Here is a 16413-nt window from a genome sequence, read left to right as displayed (position 1 = left end):
TGTTTGTTCATTTCACAGAGAGACCCAAACCTGTAGTTGATGTTGATCCTGATAGACGTGTGTTCAGCGGAGAGACGGTCACTCTCACATGTGACATACAGCAGACAGGAGACTGGCAGTACAGCTGGAATAAAGACAACAGACAAGAATACAACATAGGACGAGACCAGAACTATATAATCTCATCTGTGGATTGGTATCATGGTGGTGTGTACAGCTGTAGAGGAACTCAGTCAAAAGCACCAACATACTCACAGATGAGTGACGGAGTTACACTGACAGTATCAGGTGAGAGCTTCAGTCTCAACATTGAGTCTAAATGTGCAGAATATGTTTTCAAATAGACTACAGTATTACATGCATGTAGACAGAGACAAGTAAAAAGGGATCTAGTGTAGTAGTAAATGAGAAGTTACATAGAAAAGAGATGTTTTGTCTTCATTAATGATCTCACTGAAGCTCCAGTAGCAACTGCTTACTCTTTTACTAATGCTTTCAACTTTATGTTGTGTGATATACTGTACATTTTCAGAAGTGTTTTACAAGAAATGTAAGGTTCAGTGCTGAAAAACTCAAATTAATTTCAGCGTTTAAAATGATTACCACTTGCATCTGATCTATTCATTTTTGGTATTTGTCTGCAAATATGAAATGTGATTGGTTTGTCCTTTTTTTTTTTACAAATAATTGACCATCTATAGCCAGCAATGGCAAAGTGACAGAACCAAAACCTTAAACCTGAGACTTTCTTTGCAAACTTGTAAACTGGGATTTCCTTCTAGAAATAAAAATAAACCATTTTCTGTGCAAAACAAAATATATAAATACAATTTAAAAAAATTAACACATGAGAAATTAAGACAGAATGACCAACAACAGCTACAAGTGACCTCAACACCGCATCACTTTTCACTTCCAGATAAACCTCAGCCGGCTCTGACTGTAGATCCTGAGAGTTCAGTGTTCACTGGAGACACAGTTACTCTGAGCTGTGATGTGGAACAGTTAACTGGATGGACAATTCACTGGATCAAACACCCAAACACTGAATCCACGGGTGATGCAACTAAAACAATCAGGTCTGTGAGAGTCTCTGATGAAGGAAGATACTGGTGCAGAGCACAACGAGGAAACTACTACAGCGAGTACAGTAATGCAGCTGATATAACAGTAAGAGGTAAGAGCCATTTTAATTTGTTTAAAATTTTATTTAAAATCTAATTTTGATCAAACGTGAAGTGTTGTTTGTTCATTTCACAGAGAGACCCAAACCTGTAGTTGATGTTGATCCTGATAGACGTGTGTTCAGAGGAGAGACGGTCACTCTCACATGTCACATACGGCAGACAAGAGACTGGCAGTACATCTGGTATAAAGACAACAAACAAGTTTACAGAGCAGGACGAGACCAGAACTATATAATCTCATCTGTGGATCAGTCTCATAGTGGTGTGTACAGCTGTAGAGCAACTCAGTCAAAAGCACCAACATACTCACAGATGAGTGACGGAGTTACACTGACAGTATCAGGTGAGTGTGTTCATGTGTTCATCAGATCTAACAAATTCATTACATCCAGCCCTGCGGACAGTAATCTCCAAGGACCGTCCACCCCACCCAACCATTTGTCATTGTTTTCCAAAGTTTCACATTCACAGTAACAGAAAGTGGATGTTCTGGTTATTGTGAATATTCAATGTTCTCACTCTGAGGTGTCAAATACTCACGCCACCCCTTTAGTAACCTTGTACAGGACTTACAGAATCAGGGTAAAGACATCATTTTGTCATCATATAAACGTAAATGCATTTAATCAATTTAATGCATCATAAAGGACCACAGGAAGGTGCTGAAGTGTTAGGGGTGTATATAAATATATAGAAGTATATAGCCTTGTGTAAAAATGTGTTAACACCACAAAGCACAAACAAAACAAGCACAGAGAACACTGGAGCACACAGTACATCTGTCTATAAATGTTATGCCTAAATTTGACAGAACATGATGACAGGGCTTGACATTAACACCCGCCAACCTGCTAAATGTGGATTTCATCAGTGGGGGGGGTAACACGGTCACTCCTAGCCACTTCGGCGGCCTGAATTTTATACACTGCATCAGAGCTTGATATTAATGCTTGTCTGGGACAAGTGGATTTTTTGAAGGGGCAAGTGAAGGATAATTTTTCTTGCCCAACCAGACATTAGTCATTAGTCACACACGTCTGAGCAACACACGCAGTGTTTCATTACTAAATGATTCAGTGTATCGAACGAATCAATCAAATCAAACACTTTAATTATTTTATAAATTGTAATTTTAAACATCTTTATTTATGCAGTTGTAATTTTGCAGTGTAAATTGATTCATGGCATGCTGCGTTTGAGATTCATTACATTTGTCTGTGTAAACATGCATCTAAATGCCACTTCAGCTGCTTCACTTTATTCTGCAGAGAGACCTGTTTTGTTGATTCTGATTTCATTTAATTGGTAACAGTCCTAAATTATCTCGTTATAATACCTGTAATTATTAGTAAAATATTTTTAACTGTTTGATATGAAAAATTATGCATACATATAATAAGGTTAGTAAAAAGAGGCAAAAATGACCTGGAAATCCATTTAAGCTAATTTTTTGTATGCAGTCGTGAACTTTAATCATATAAAATGTAATCTTCCAGCAACAAAATTATAGCCGGTGAAAATGCTGAGTAGCTAGTAATTTTGGAAAACCATTAGCCGCAGTGGATGGTGAGCAAAACAAGTTAATGTCAAGCCCTGCAGTGATATTATTCTGTCTTAAAACCCTCTGGTTGTGTTCGGGTCAAATTGACCCGAATTGTTTTTTTCTTTTTCCTGAAAATACTAGTTAATGTTATCGCATTGGACTCAAACTTACTGACTTTGCGCACATAGGGTACAAGTACTTCTCATTAATTTTTTTAGATTTTTTGTGGGTTTTATTTCACCTAGTCACACTCGTTGTGTTCCCGGTCAAAAATGACCGGACTCCAAACAATTGCTTATAAATCTGTCATTATGCTATATTTTCACCAAATATTGGATTCAATCTTTTTGTGAACTTGTTTTCTTTCATTCAGGACTGGTTTTGTGTTTCTATTTGCATCCGATTAATCGTAAGCCTCATTTATCTAAAAGTAGGCACCTCATTTTTTGAGTGAAAAAATATTTTATGAATAATTTTCACAATATGAGAGAAAAAATTATGAAAATTTGCACTGTTTCTCACACTAGTGTGCTTTAATGTTTAATCAAGAAGTTTGCTTTTAAATGCTTTTATTTTGTACAAAATTGCACAAAGTCACACTTGTGAAAAATGGCTGGCCATTGAAAGTGAATTGGGACGAATGAAAGAAACAACTAGTGTTCAGGAGCATGTTGTGCTTGCAAACAAAGACCTTGGACCTGTGCATGTGTGGATGCATTTATACTCAAGCTATCACACACACACACATACACACGCACGCGCACACACACACACACACACACACACACACACACACACACACACACACCCATCCATGCATACAAACTATTGTATTACACCCATTTCATCCTACCCTGAACTGCATGCAATTTATGAATCTGATATAACTCTCTCTCTCGCTCTCTCTCTCACACACACACACACGCTCAAACTGCCTTGTCTTTAGCCTGCATTGACCTTAAAAAGAATCATTGCTTTCACCACATATTCTAGACAAACCATTATGACAATATGTTTTGAGGCTTTCATGTTCTCTCAGAGTAAATGAAAGTTTACAATTAAATGCTAGAGCTTACAAATGCCTCACAGTGCCTTGCTTGTCATTTACACGAGGAAGAGACAACTGAAGAAGAATTTTACAGTGAAGATGCATTGCAAGATATATTGGAAGAGAAAAATATCACTGGACAAGCTGAAAACCTTGCAACAACTGAAAAGGACCCAGCTGAAGTTGATGTAACGTTCTGGTCGAAGGATGGAAAAAAAAAAGATTATTTTGAAGTCAATGCAGGCCAAAGACAAGGCAGTTTGAGCATTTGTGTGCGTGTGTGTGTTTTTGTTTTTATATTCCGGTGGGGACTTAAACCTGAATACACAGACTCATGGGGACTTGTGTGTATTATTGTAATATTTTTACGTCTAATTCTAAATCCATTTGCAAAACGTGAAAAGAACTATATTACAAAGTGGAAATGGTAAATGAGACAAATTATATTTTGCTGTCATCTAGTGGTCATAGTGGAAATCATGACATTCATTTTAATAGTAGCCCTATTTGTTTTTCTGCCAGGTGAGATATTGGCAGAAATATTCAAGTTAGCATGGCCAATTTTCCATGAACTATCTCTTAGTAAAAATGAAAAAATGCAGACATTCTTTAAAGTAAATTTTACTTAGTGTTTTCATTTTATATAAAAATATGCAAAAATATTAACAAATTGAGGCACATTAATTATATATATATTATATATACACTCACCTAAAGGATTATTAGGAACACCTGTTCAATTTCTCATTAATGCAATTATCTAATCAACCAATCACATGGCAGTTGCTTCAATGCATTTAGGGGTGTGGTCCTGGTCAAGACAATCTCCTGAACTCCAAACTGTATGTCAGAATGGGAAAGAAAGGTGATTTAAGCAATTTTGAGCGTGGCATGGTTGTTGGTGCCAGACGGGCCGGTCTGAGTATTTCACAATCTGCTCAGTTACTGGGATTTTCACGCACAACCATTTCTAGGGTTTACAAAGAATGGTGTGAAAAGTGAAAAACATCCAGTATGCGGCAGTCCTGTGGGCGAAAATGCCTTGTTGATGCTAGAGGTCAGAGGAGAATGGGCCGACTGATTCAAGCTGATAGAAGAGCAACTTTGACTGACATAACCACTCGTTACAACCGAGGTATGCAGCAAAGCATTTGTGAAGCCACAACACGCACAACCTTGAGGCGGATGGGCTACAACAGCAGAAGACCCCACCGGGTACCACTCATCTCCACTACAAATAGGAAAAAGAGGCTACGATTTGCACGAGCTCACCAAAATTGGACGGTTGAAGACTGGAAAAATGTTGCCTGGTCTGATGAGTCTCGATTTCTGTTGAGACATTCAGATGGTAGAGTCAGAATTTGGCGTAAACAGAATGAGAACATGGATCCATCAAGCCTTGTTACCACTGTGCAGGCTGGTGGTGGTGGTGTAATGGTGTGGGGGATGTTTTCTTGGCACACTTTAGGCCCCTTAGTGCCAATTGGGCATCGTTTAAATGCACGGCCTACCTGAGCATTGTTTCTGACCATATCCATCCCTTTATGACCACCATGTACCCATCCTCTGATGGCTACTTCCAGCAGGATAATGCACCATGTCACAAAGCTCAAATCATTTCAAATTGGTTTCTTGAACATGACAATGAGTTCACTGTACTAAAATGGCCCCCACAGTCACAAGATCTCAACCCAATAGAGCATCTTTGGGATGTGGTGGAACGGGAGCTTCGTGCCCTGGATGTGCATCCCACAAATCTCCATCAACTGCAAGATGCTATCCTATCAATATGGGCCAACATTTCTAAAGAATGCTTTCAGCACCTTGTTGAATCAATGCCACGTAGAATTAAGGCAGTTCTGAAGGCGAAAGGGGTTCAAACACAGTATTAGTATGGTGTTCCTAATAATCCTTTAGGTGAGTGTATATATATATATATATATATATCTCAGTGGAGGCTGCTGGTCTTTCAAAGAGGGGAAGCTAATTTTCGGCCTACATCATAAAAATTGTCCATTTATTTATACGTAAATTCTGCCCTACGTTCCTTTTCATGAAAATGCTCTGTGACCCTGTCGTACCAACTAGGCGTCTTTTCCAGTGACTTGACCGCTTAAACGGCCTCGGCCCATTGTGTTACGGGTGCAGGACTTGAGCCGCTTTAAACAGGAGAAGCTCCTTTCTACACCTGCAGATGTAGCTCCAATTGTTGCCACTAATGAGAACAGTTTGTAAAGAACACTGTCCAGCTCCATGTCTTTAACCCCCTGGGGTCTGAGGGTGTTTGGGGGGCCTGGAGAAGTTTTGACATGCCCTGACACTTGTGTTTTTTCCAGTTGTCTAATAACACTGTGAACAGCACAAACTTGGCTACAATAATACAGCAGCATTTATGTACTTGATTTTGTTGAACACATACAGAACATTTGTTCACGAGACTTTTGAGAAATGGATCTTGTAGCCTAGAATTTTTGCTTCAAAATAACGTGAAAATCTTCTTGTTTATTTGCTCACAGAAAACAATATATTGATTTAAATTTTCTAAGACACTTTTTGAGTAAAAAGGGTCTATGTGAGAAGTCAACCTTCACATTCACACCTGAGAAGACAAAGGCCCTCATAATGAGCTTCATAATGAGCCATTTAGTCTAGTATGTGACTGAGAGGGAAGAGTTACAAGAAAGAATATGAGGACAAAATATATATATGCTCAAAAGTCAGCTTTGAAAGACAGCTTTGATTGTTCCTAAAATGTTTAACTGCACTCACGAGTTAATCTCAAGTTATTTTGTGTGATAGCTAAATATATTCTTAATAAACTACAAAACAAATATATATATATATATCATTAATCCAGTCACATGATCCTTCAGAAATCATTCTAATATTCTGATTTGCTGCAAAACAAATATATTTGTTGTTGTTGAAAAGAGCTATGAATATTTTTTTATGCATAGAAAGTTCAGAAGAACTGCATCGTTTGATACATGTCTTTATCATCACTTCTGTGCTTAATAAAAGTTTTAATTGCTATATATACTGACTCCAAGCTTTTGAACCTGTCATTTTCATAGTGTATATAGTTTATGTGCTCTGAAGGGGAAAAAACAAACAAACACACACATTTTAAAATTCTGGGTTACTTCTCTCAGCAGATCTTCTTCCAGAAACAGAAAGTAGCCCGGATGAACTTGTTTGTTTCCTCGGAGGCGATGTGTTTACATTCACGCGCGCGCCTCAGGTGGATGTTTGAATGAGGCGCGAGCGGCGCGTGACCGCATCATGAGTTGAGACAGGAAACTGGACCTCGCGTTGGTTTCATACGGATTACTTTAACATAGAATATTTGTTTTGGACGTGACTTACTTCATTTAAAATGAGATATTTCAAGCTTTCTATACATATATTTCTCATGTATTTGAGGCGAGTATTCGCGGAGATTCAGGTTTTATTTACGTGTCTGTGAAGAGAGAAGAGCCCGCAGAGAACGCACCCTGTTTACTTTCTCTATTTTTTAAAAGCACATTGTTTTGTTATTATGACTATACACAAATAAAAGTAGACCCTTTGCAGTTTCAAATGATACCTTACTCATCTGTACGATCAAAACTCGTGGAGTATTTTTAGTTTGTTTCGCGTCAAAGAAACAACGAGACAGCCTGCACCGGTGGGTTAACACCAAGTAATCACAGCTTTCTCCTGTTATGATGAAAACTGGCAATTTCGCCAAGCAAATACCAAGCAAATTTTTTTTTGTCTTTCGACTACGCTTGCAAAATCCGTTATGAGACTGAGCTCGAATAGCTTCAGCGACTTCTTATAGGACACAATCGCTGTCAATCAAAAGCAGATGCAGTCTTTGGACAGATCCTCCAATCATCACGCAGAAGCCCGGCGTCCAGCCCCGCCCACTCCTCCACTGACCCCCAGAGACGCTGAGCGTCCGGGGGCGGGACATAATCGCAGCATTTATCCAATGACCGTCTAGATTCGAAGCACTGAAACAAACTGTTCAAGGCAGCCCCATTGAAGTCAATGGACGCTATGCTTCGACAGGGAAATACACTGAGAAGCAAATCGAGTCACCTGCTATATGTGACTGATTCTGAACGAACTCGTCTTTGAGATGAACGTGTTCTAACGCATTTTTAGTCAATAAAATGTTAACACAATAGTACATATTTAACCATTTTTTTAAACGTTATTAAAGAACATTAGTCATTATAGAACATTTGACATTAGTCTTAAAGAAATCCCCACTGATATATATATATATATATATATATATATATATATATATATATATATATATATATTCTGTAGGAGTTAGTTTTAGGGGGCTACTAGAATACTGGGGGGTGCCAATACTGATCTTGCATACCCCTCAGCAAATGTACAGTTGCACCCCTGAGTATTTCATGCATATTATGCACAACCTGCAGCTGAATGAAAAAAGATTTTCTCTCATAATGATGTGTCCTGTGTATTCAAAATTAATATTTTTCTTATTTTTCTGGACAAAGATTCCTCTGTTTTAGTCAAATTAAACTAATTGAAGAATGTTATGGATGCATCAGTGTTAGAATTATCTTTTCTGATACATACAAATACTCAACGTTTGTCTAACACTGGTAAATCTGTCCTTGTTCTCCTGCAGATGTGAAGCCTGAACTCGCATCATATCCTGCAGGAGCTGCACTGACAGGAAACACAGTGACTTTGACCTGTCGCATGGATCCGGCCACTGGATGGGACTTTTACTGGAACAAACACACACTGAACTCTGAGACAAAGACAGAAACAAACTCCTACAGCATGAAGATTGATTCAGTGTCTGATGGAGGCCAGTACTGGTGTAGAGCTGGAAGAGGAAAACCAGTCTACTACACACAATACAGTGATGCACTGTGGGTAAATGTTACAGGTGAGAGAGAAAAGAGTATGTGACGAAACTCACAGATCAGAGACAATATCTGCAGAACTTCTGAAACTTTGAATCAAAAATAAATGCAATAATCTGTGTTTGTGCAGTGAGTCCTAAACCTGTGGTGACGGTCCGGCCTGATGAACGAGTGTTCAGAGGAGAAACAGTCGCTCTCAGATGTGATATAACGTGGGGAGGAGACACTGAGTGGACATACAGATGGGAAATAGAGGGAACAAACTACCAATATAAAAACTCTGTCAGCCAAATCTCAGCACAAGAGTTGAACATCAGCAGTGTTGATCACGTTCACAGCGGTAATTACAGCTGTACAGGACAGATGGGAACACACAACTCTCAGCGCAGTGATGCTGTTACTCTGACTGTATCAGGTGAGTTTGTGTGTTTGTTGATTATCATCAGTGTGAACAGCTTCTCTCTCTATAACTGGTCATGTTTTGTTCAGCTGAAGCTCAGGCAGCAGTGCGAGTGTCTCCACAGCCGTGGCTGACTGAAGGAGACTCAGTGACTCTGATCTGTGAGGTTACAGGCTCCTCTACAGGCTGGACGTTCAGCTGGTTCAGAGATGATGATCGTCTGTCAGACAGCAGCAGAGGAGCTGGAGGCTCTTACACTCTCAGTCCTGCTGCTCTACAGCACACAGGAGTTTATACGTGCAGAGCAGAGAGAGGACGACCGGCCTATTACACAGAGTACAGTAACACACAGATACTGTGGATCACTGGTGAGTCTGAGTCACAGCATTTATTCTTGTGTTCATCTGTATTTATATTTCATCGCAGTTTCTGACACAGGGGGGCTAGAACATCTGAGACCAGTGCAAACCTCAAAAACCTGCTCTCACTTCCCTCCAATTCTCAGTCTAAACCAGATCAGAAGCTTTATCTATCCTTCTTTGGCATAGTGTTGCTCTCAGGCAACAAACTACCTTTTTGGACCTCTCACCCCTTTAATTCTTTTCAATAAAAAATATATATATATAATATGTAAGGTCCACGAATTGGCCCAACGGAGGTATGCAATGGTGGAGGAAGGTTTCCTGTGTGTTCGGTCTTTTCAGTGCGCAAACTTCTTTAATTTAATTAAACTCTAATCTGCCTCCATTTTATTATGATCTCAAATTTAGGTTGAAATGCCAATTGGTTGTTTGTTAATTTCTTATTTTCTTCTTATTTTTTTTGCCACAAATTGGTAAGATAAACATCACTTTTTAACATGTTTAAATTTAAATAACTTTATTGAAAAATATATGCATTTGCATTAATATGTAAGGAAGTATATTTGATTGTTGAAAGACTTATTGTATTCATATTTATATATTAAAACTGTATTATTGTTCGTTGCCTCAGAGCAACATTGTGCAGTTAAACCACTTCTGTTCAGGCAATATCATGTTATAGGATGGAGATGTGCTCAGATACATAATCAGGAATATGATGCATTCATGTCCTCCTGGGCAGTTTTTACAAGCTCAGAAAACTACAAGAATGTGCATTATTTTTTTTGTATTTAATTCATTATTTGACAGGGACAATAGACAGTCAGAAAATTGCCCCAGAATTAGCTACAGAGCTAAATTTCATCTGCTGTCCCTGGGCAGGAAAATACAAAACAAATTATGTGACAAAAAGCATCAGAATAATACCATTTACAGTAAAACCCCTCCAAGATTTAACAGATAAAAACAATGATCCCTCACGTAGAAACTACAATCCAAATTTCTACAAAATATCCCCTATAAATACTACAAAGCATCATCCTACAAACAATTATAAACATTTTACAAATCAACGTTTCATTCAGAATACAGAAATACTCAATGCTCACACACCTGACTCGTTTTTAACCATGATTTCAAATTAAAGTAGAACGCTGTCTTATAGTAATTAGTAAAATATTCCAGTTATTAACAGCCCTTACAGAGAAAGCTGAACGACCAAAATCAGTCGCTCTAAAATTCACTGCACAATCACCTCTAGACCTCTTCAAGATTAATTGCTTTTTGGATAAAAGCGTCTGCCAAATGACTAAATGTAAATGTAGACGAAGCTCTAGTTTGTCTTATATTTTCAGTACAAGAAAAAAACTAATTCCTTTTTTGTTGTATTTTGCTTCAGTTTGCCTGTTTTTGTTCTGCACCTGAGCCCTGTTTGGGTTTGTGGCATATGCTCACCTTTTTTGTTTTTATTATTATTATTTAATTTTTTTCATTCAAAATAAAAATTCCTGCCATAGAGGGCTAATACACACTCATAATATATGCATAAGGCCCCTTTTATTTCAAACTTTAGTGCTAAACTCAGCTTATTTGTATTTCATTACTTCATTAAAGATTATTTTACTACAGGTGTGTTCTGTCAGTTTTGAATGAGATGTTCTTCTTCTCAGGTGTTTCTCCTTCAGTGTCTCTGAAGGTCAGTCCCAGCAGAAGTCAACACTTCTCGTCTGACTCTCTCTCTCTGAGCTGTGAGGATCAGAGTAACTCTACTGGATGGACAGTGAGGAGATACACAGACAGAAACACAGAAGATTGTTCAAAACAAACAGGATCTACATGTCGAATCGTCTCTCTCAGCACATCTGACTCTGGAGTTTACTGGTGTCAGTCTGAATCTGGAGAGAAACGTCATCCTCTCAACATCACTGTACATGGTGAGTCCTGTTTCTAATCACAACAGATACACACTTTCTAATCTAAATCCTAATTACTAAGTCTAACCACATTTTTTTAATTGTGTACAGCAGGTCACAGACTAGCATTGCTGTACAATTGTTTGAATATTTTTTTCGACACATATCTAATATTGTGATTTTTGATAAACGTGCCATTAAATGCCACTTAAAAACAAAACAGCCTCTTCTATCTAAATGAGCAGTTTTTAGTCTAATTAAACTTCAAAGTGGACTTGATTTTGATTAAGTCTGAGTACGCAACACACTCTTATTAAAATTTGAGAGTTTTAATTTTTGATTCATTTCTGGCTAATTTGAATAAATTACTATTTCAGTTGTATATTTTCTGATGATTATGTTTAGGAGTGGATCTACTTTTTTTCTAAAATCAAATGTATTTATACAAATCACGTTGTACAAATTCATATGAAATCACATTTTTTACTTACAATTGTGTTGGGCTAACTATAAACAACTCATAAAAAAATGTTGAACTGTATTTCAGTTGAATTCAAAATTTGAGTATTTTTGCTTATGAATTGTTGTGATGTTGTTTGGATATGTTCTTGCAGTTAGCAGATGTTTCTTGTGTTGTGTAGATGGTGATGTGATTCTGGAGAGTTCTGTTGATCCTGTGATTGAGGGAGATACTCTGACTCTACACTGTTTACATCGATCTACAAACTCCCCGATCCTCAGAGCTGATTTCTATAAAGACGGATCACTCGTCCAGAATCAGACGACAGGAGAGATGAACATCACGACTGTCTCAAAGTCACATGAGGGTTTCTACTCCTGTAAAACAGAGAGAGGACAGTCACCCAAGAGCTGGATCTCAGTCAGAGGTCTGGAAAACTATTAAATTATTTAATGTACCTTTGTAATATCATACAATGTCACTCACTAACAGTTCTGCATGTTTATGTTCTCCAGTCTCAGCAGCTTCACCTTCTCTTCCGGTCGCTGGAGTGGTTGTGGGATTGAGTGTTTGCTTGTTGTTCTTCATCTCACTGCTGCTGTTGTGGAGATACAAGAAGAACAAAGGTGTGGAGCAGTTCATAACATGATTAATACAACTGAACAGCAACACCTGGAAGATGCAGTTTCTGAATGAGAACATCTAAATATCAGCATAAAGAGTCCCTGTAAACACTGCAGATACTCTTAAGTGGCCATAATGCTATTTGTTTCTATTATAGATCAGCAGCTTAACATTAACCAGACATCAGTCCCAAATCAATCTGGAGGATCTCAACCAGAAAACTCTCCTCTACAGTCTGGTCAGCCTCAATAACTAATCATTTAATAGGAATAGGTTACACACACATATACAAACACACACGTGTACAGCTATCTCTGTGGGTCTTGCCATATAATTCAGTTTTTATACTGACTAAACAACATTTATTATCCACTAACCTAAACCTTCCCCTCAGAGAAAACTTTTTTTTTTTTTTTTTACATATTTAGTATTATATAAAGTGTTTTAATTTTTTTTAGCCATTTGGATTAAGAGGACACAGGAAGTGTGGGTTGAAATATCCATGCCATTATACACATTTGTGTCCTCTTAAACCATCTTTTAAACCATCATTAAAACAAAAAAAGTCTTTTTTTCCTTCGCTTTGCTTTTTTACTTTTTCTCCTCAAAGTTCTTGTTTACTGTCCTGCAGGGTCTGATCACACGTATGATGATGTGACTATGGTTAAAAATATAGATAAGGGTTGAGTCCTAAACCTTAAAAACTATCTACATACATATATCATACAAAATCAACAATTATTCAATCATGTTGAGACTTGTTCATTTTCATTTTTTTCTTCCATGCACTGAAAGTCAATAGCAATATCTGGACCCCAGCATTCTTCAAAAAAAAATATTTTTAAACTATCACTTAAAGCTTTACACATCATCGTTATTTTTATTTATTATTATTATTATTATTATTTTTATTGTTTCTATTCTGTTTTCTGTTTTTACTTTTTTACCTTTTCTCCTCGAAATGCTTGTTTGCTGTCCAGCAGGTTCTGATCACATTTATGATGACGTGGCTGTAGTGAAAAATGGAGCCAAAGGTTAAGGCCTAAACACATCATACAAATCATTTTACACTTCATACAACTTCAACAATCATTCAATCATGTTGACTTTTTTTTTTTTTTTTTTAAGATGATCCAGAGCCATTTTCAGATATCACATATTCAGAGGTCACTGTCAAGAAAAAGATGGACAAAGGTTAAAACAAACTATCTTAACTACACCTGTATAATACAATCATCAGTTTTAACCAGAAACATGAATCCATTTCTAATTCATGAAATAAAAATGTGTGTATTGATGATGATTATTATCATTATTATTGTCAGATGATACCATTGCAGAGGCAAATAATGTGACATACTCAGAAGTTGGAAAAATAGGAAAGAAATGCAAACGCAAAGGTGAGATCCAGATTTTCCTGATGTACAATATTTCCAGTATGTTCCATATCATCTGATTTATCTTCTGTTTTGTAGATATTGATATTGGAGAGCCCAGTGATTTGACTTATGCACAGATCAATACACAGGGCAAAAAGAAAACCAAAGGCAAAGGTAAACAGACAACAAACTGCATCTAAACACAATGATTCATCGCTTTTAACTTGGATATAATAACTTTATAATATATATATATATATATAAAGAAAGCAGGACTGATAGAGCCAGTTCATGCAACTTCATTTCAGAAATGTAACAAAAAAATGACAACACAACAATCACATCTGTATGTTTTTACTGAAATAGGTGAGTATTTAAGAGATGATAAAAACAGGCCCAGACAGATAACCAAACTGTTGTTTTTTTCTGATAGAGGCTGGACTTGCTGATATTATGATTGAAATGAAATCTAAACCGAAACCGAGAGGTAAATAAAGAGATGATCTGAAATGTTGTCATGAACATGTTACAGATCATGTGAAAAAGTGTGTAAAATAATATTAAATATTTTAACAAAACATGCTACAAAATAAATTGTTGTGATGTATTATCAATTATTAGTGTTGCAGATGTATATTAAGTTAATTCGTTCTCTCTGTTGTTGTGTTTCAGGGAAGAGCAGTGAGTCTGGAGACACTTTGTACTCTGAACTGAAGCACAACACAGACAGAGGTAAGAGAAGCACAAAGACAAGCTTCATCACTATTACAGTCAAACCACTGACATTAAATATGAACCATCACCGTTTCTTTGTATTTTATTCTTATTTATCATTTGTGTTCTTCAGGTGCTGATGCTAGTGATGCAACTTACGCTCAACCTATTAGGAAGAAGAATAAAACACGTAAGAATTATGGTACAAATCTACAATAACTGACAATAATCTCACAGTTTACACTTGTTCGTGCAGATTGTGGCATGCAATCCTTATTTTTTTTTTAAGTGATTTAGTTTAGTTATTTGTGATGATCAGAGGTTCATCTTGATCTTAAAACTGTAAATCATCAGCAGAATGAGCTCATTATTCACATCACCTGCACAATGCATCGTCTTTTATCTGTGTTTTCTGTTTAAAGGTCCCTGAGTTCAGTGAAGACAGCAGACGACTAAAAGAGATTGACAGCAGCAGACACAGTAACGCTTGCATTGCTTAAGAAATCAATCTGAGTGAACTGCTTCTGCACATGCTTGACTCAAATAAATTAGAGATTCATATGCAGTATTATCTGTACACATTATGTAAGCAAAACAAACGTTTATTACATTTTCTTCACTGAGCAATTATGTTGTGGTGGTGATGGCGCAGTGGATAAGACGCATGCCTTTGGTGTGAGAGACCCGGGTTCGAATCCACTGTGAGACACCAATGTGTCCCTGAGCAAGACACTTAACCCCTAGTTTCTCCAGAGGCGTGCGACCTCTGACATATATAGCAATTGTAAGTCGCTTTGGATAAAAGCGTCAGATAAATGTAAATGTAAATGTTTAACAAAACTCGTGAAACTGCCCTAGAAATGATTACATTATCCTATTGGTGCTGCACCACAATCACATAAATAAATGTATCTTTGTCTTATTAAATAATTCCTGTTTTCCCAAGCCATTTAGACAAATAAATATGATTTTTCTTAAATACATATATTTTCATGCATTTCACTCAAAAAGCGTGATTTCTACACAATTCTACGTAATTTCTTTCAGAAAAAGGCTAACCGAGACATAGCGCTTACATTTTATTGCTCTTTTGTTGGTTTTGATTGCTTCTGTTGTCCTCATTTGTAAGTCGCTTTGGATAAAAGCATCTGCTAAATGACTAAATGTAAATGTAATGTTAATATATTTCATATATGATGCAGTTAATGAAGTGTAATACGATTTATATTTGAAAAATAAACACATAAACTCGTGTGCAAGTGAGTCACCATAATGCCCAAAGACTCGTGTGACAGATGGAAATATGTATTTTCAGCAGCATGCATAAAGAAAGTAGAAAAGAAAATATTTAAAATATATTGCATTTATATTCTTAATATGATTAAAATGTTTATGTTTGCAGATATGTTGTTGATAATTGTGTGATCAATTAGTTTTTATAAGGTTTGTGTTCAATTTAAAGTATTAAATGTACAAGATGTGTAAACAAATCTCTGTATAAATATTACTTACATCTGGCAGTGTTGTGTGTCCTATTGGTTAATGAAAGGTTCTACATTGCGGTCTTCACACCCACTTGAATATTTGGGCTAAATAGAAGAAATACGCAAATACGTCATGTAAGAAGTAGGGTGCTAAAGTGCAAGGTGGGTGTTGGAGACGGTCTGAAGACCACAAGGATTTTAGGGTGTAATATTGAGATCGGGTCACAGGAGATTGTGCTGCGTACTTGATACGAGCCTCGAAGCTTCAGTGTCATATAATGTCAGACAGCTCGGAGCTCCTCAGCTTAAAGCAGCAGTAGTGCGAGGTTTGAATAAAGAGCATGTAGAGTTCATTTTTTCCTTTCTTTTCTTTTTTTTTTTTTTTTGTAGTAAATGTT

The 16413-nt window shown here is 36.9% G+C and overlaps 1 protein-coding gene across 1 annotated transcript in view; it reads left to right on the top strand.

Annotated features, from left to right (window-relative positions):
* LOC306876949 (Fc receptor-like protein 5) overlaps window positions 1-15090 on the top strand; it is a gene marked incomplete at its 5' end in the record, with an annotated part of 78803 nt that extends 63713 nt beyond the window's left edge. The window contains 18 exons of the mRNA XM_079428418.1: window positions 19-288; window positions 920-1177; window positions 1261-1530; window positions 8436-8702; window positions 8810-9094; window positions 9169-9447; window positions 11112-11375; window positions 11996-12241; window positions 12336-12440; window positions 12596-12676; window positions 13422-13472; window positions 13567-13632; window positions 13764-13838; window positions 13914-13991; window positions 14251-14304; window positions 14490-14549; window positions 14665-14721; window positions 14954-15090. Of these exons, the coding sequence (XP_079284544.1) occupies window positions 19-288; window positions 920-1177; window positions 1261-1530; window positions 8436-8702; window positions 8810-9094; window positions 9169-9447; window positions 11112-11375; window positions 11996-12241; window positions 12336-12440; window positions 12596-12676; window positions 13422-13472; window positions 13567-13632; window positions 13764-13838; window positions 13914-13991; window positions 14251-14304; window positions 14490-14549; window positions 14665-14721; window positions 14954-14961 (2774 nt within the window). The 3' untranslated portion in view covers window positions 14962-15090. The remainder of the gene's footprint in view (window positions 1-18; window positions 289-919; window positions 1178-1260; window positions 1531-8435; window positions 8703-8809; window positions 9095-9168; window positions 9448-11111; window positions 11376-11995; window positions 12242-12335; window positions 12441-12595; window positions 12677-13421; window positions 13473-13566; window positions 13633-13763; window positions 13839-13913; window positions 13992-14250; window positions 14305-14489; window positions 14550-14664; window positions 14722-14953) is intronic.
* Between the last annotated feature and the right edge of the window lie 1323 nt (window positions 15091-16413).

The sequence above is a fragment of the Barbus barbus genome, assembly GCF_936440315.1.
Source record: "Barbus barbus genome assembly, chromosome: 2".
In the NCBI taxonomy this organism is placed as follows: domain Eukaryota; kingdom Metazoa; phylum Chordata; class Actinopteri; order Cypriniformes; family Cyprinidae; genus Barbus; species Barbus barbus.
Note: the sequence above shows the minus strand (reverse complement) of the source record. Positions and strands in the feature narration are given on the sequence as shown.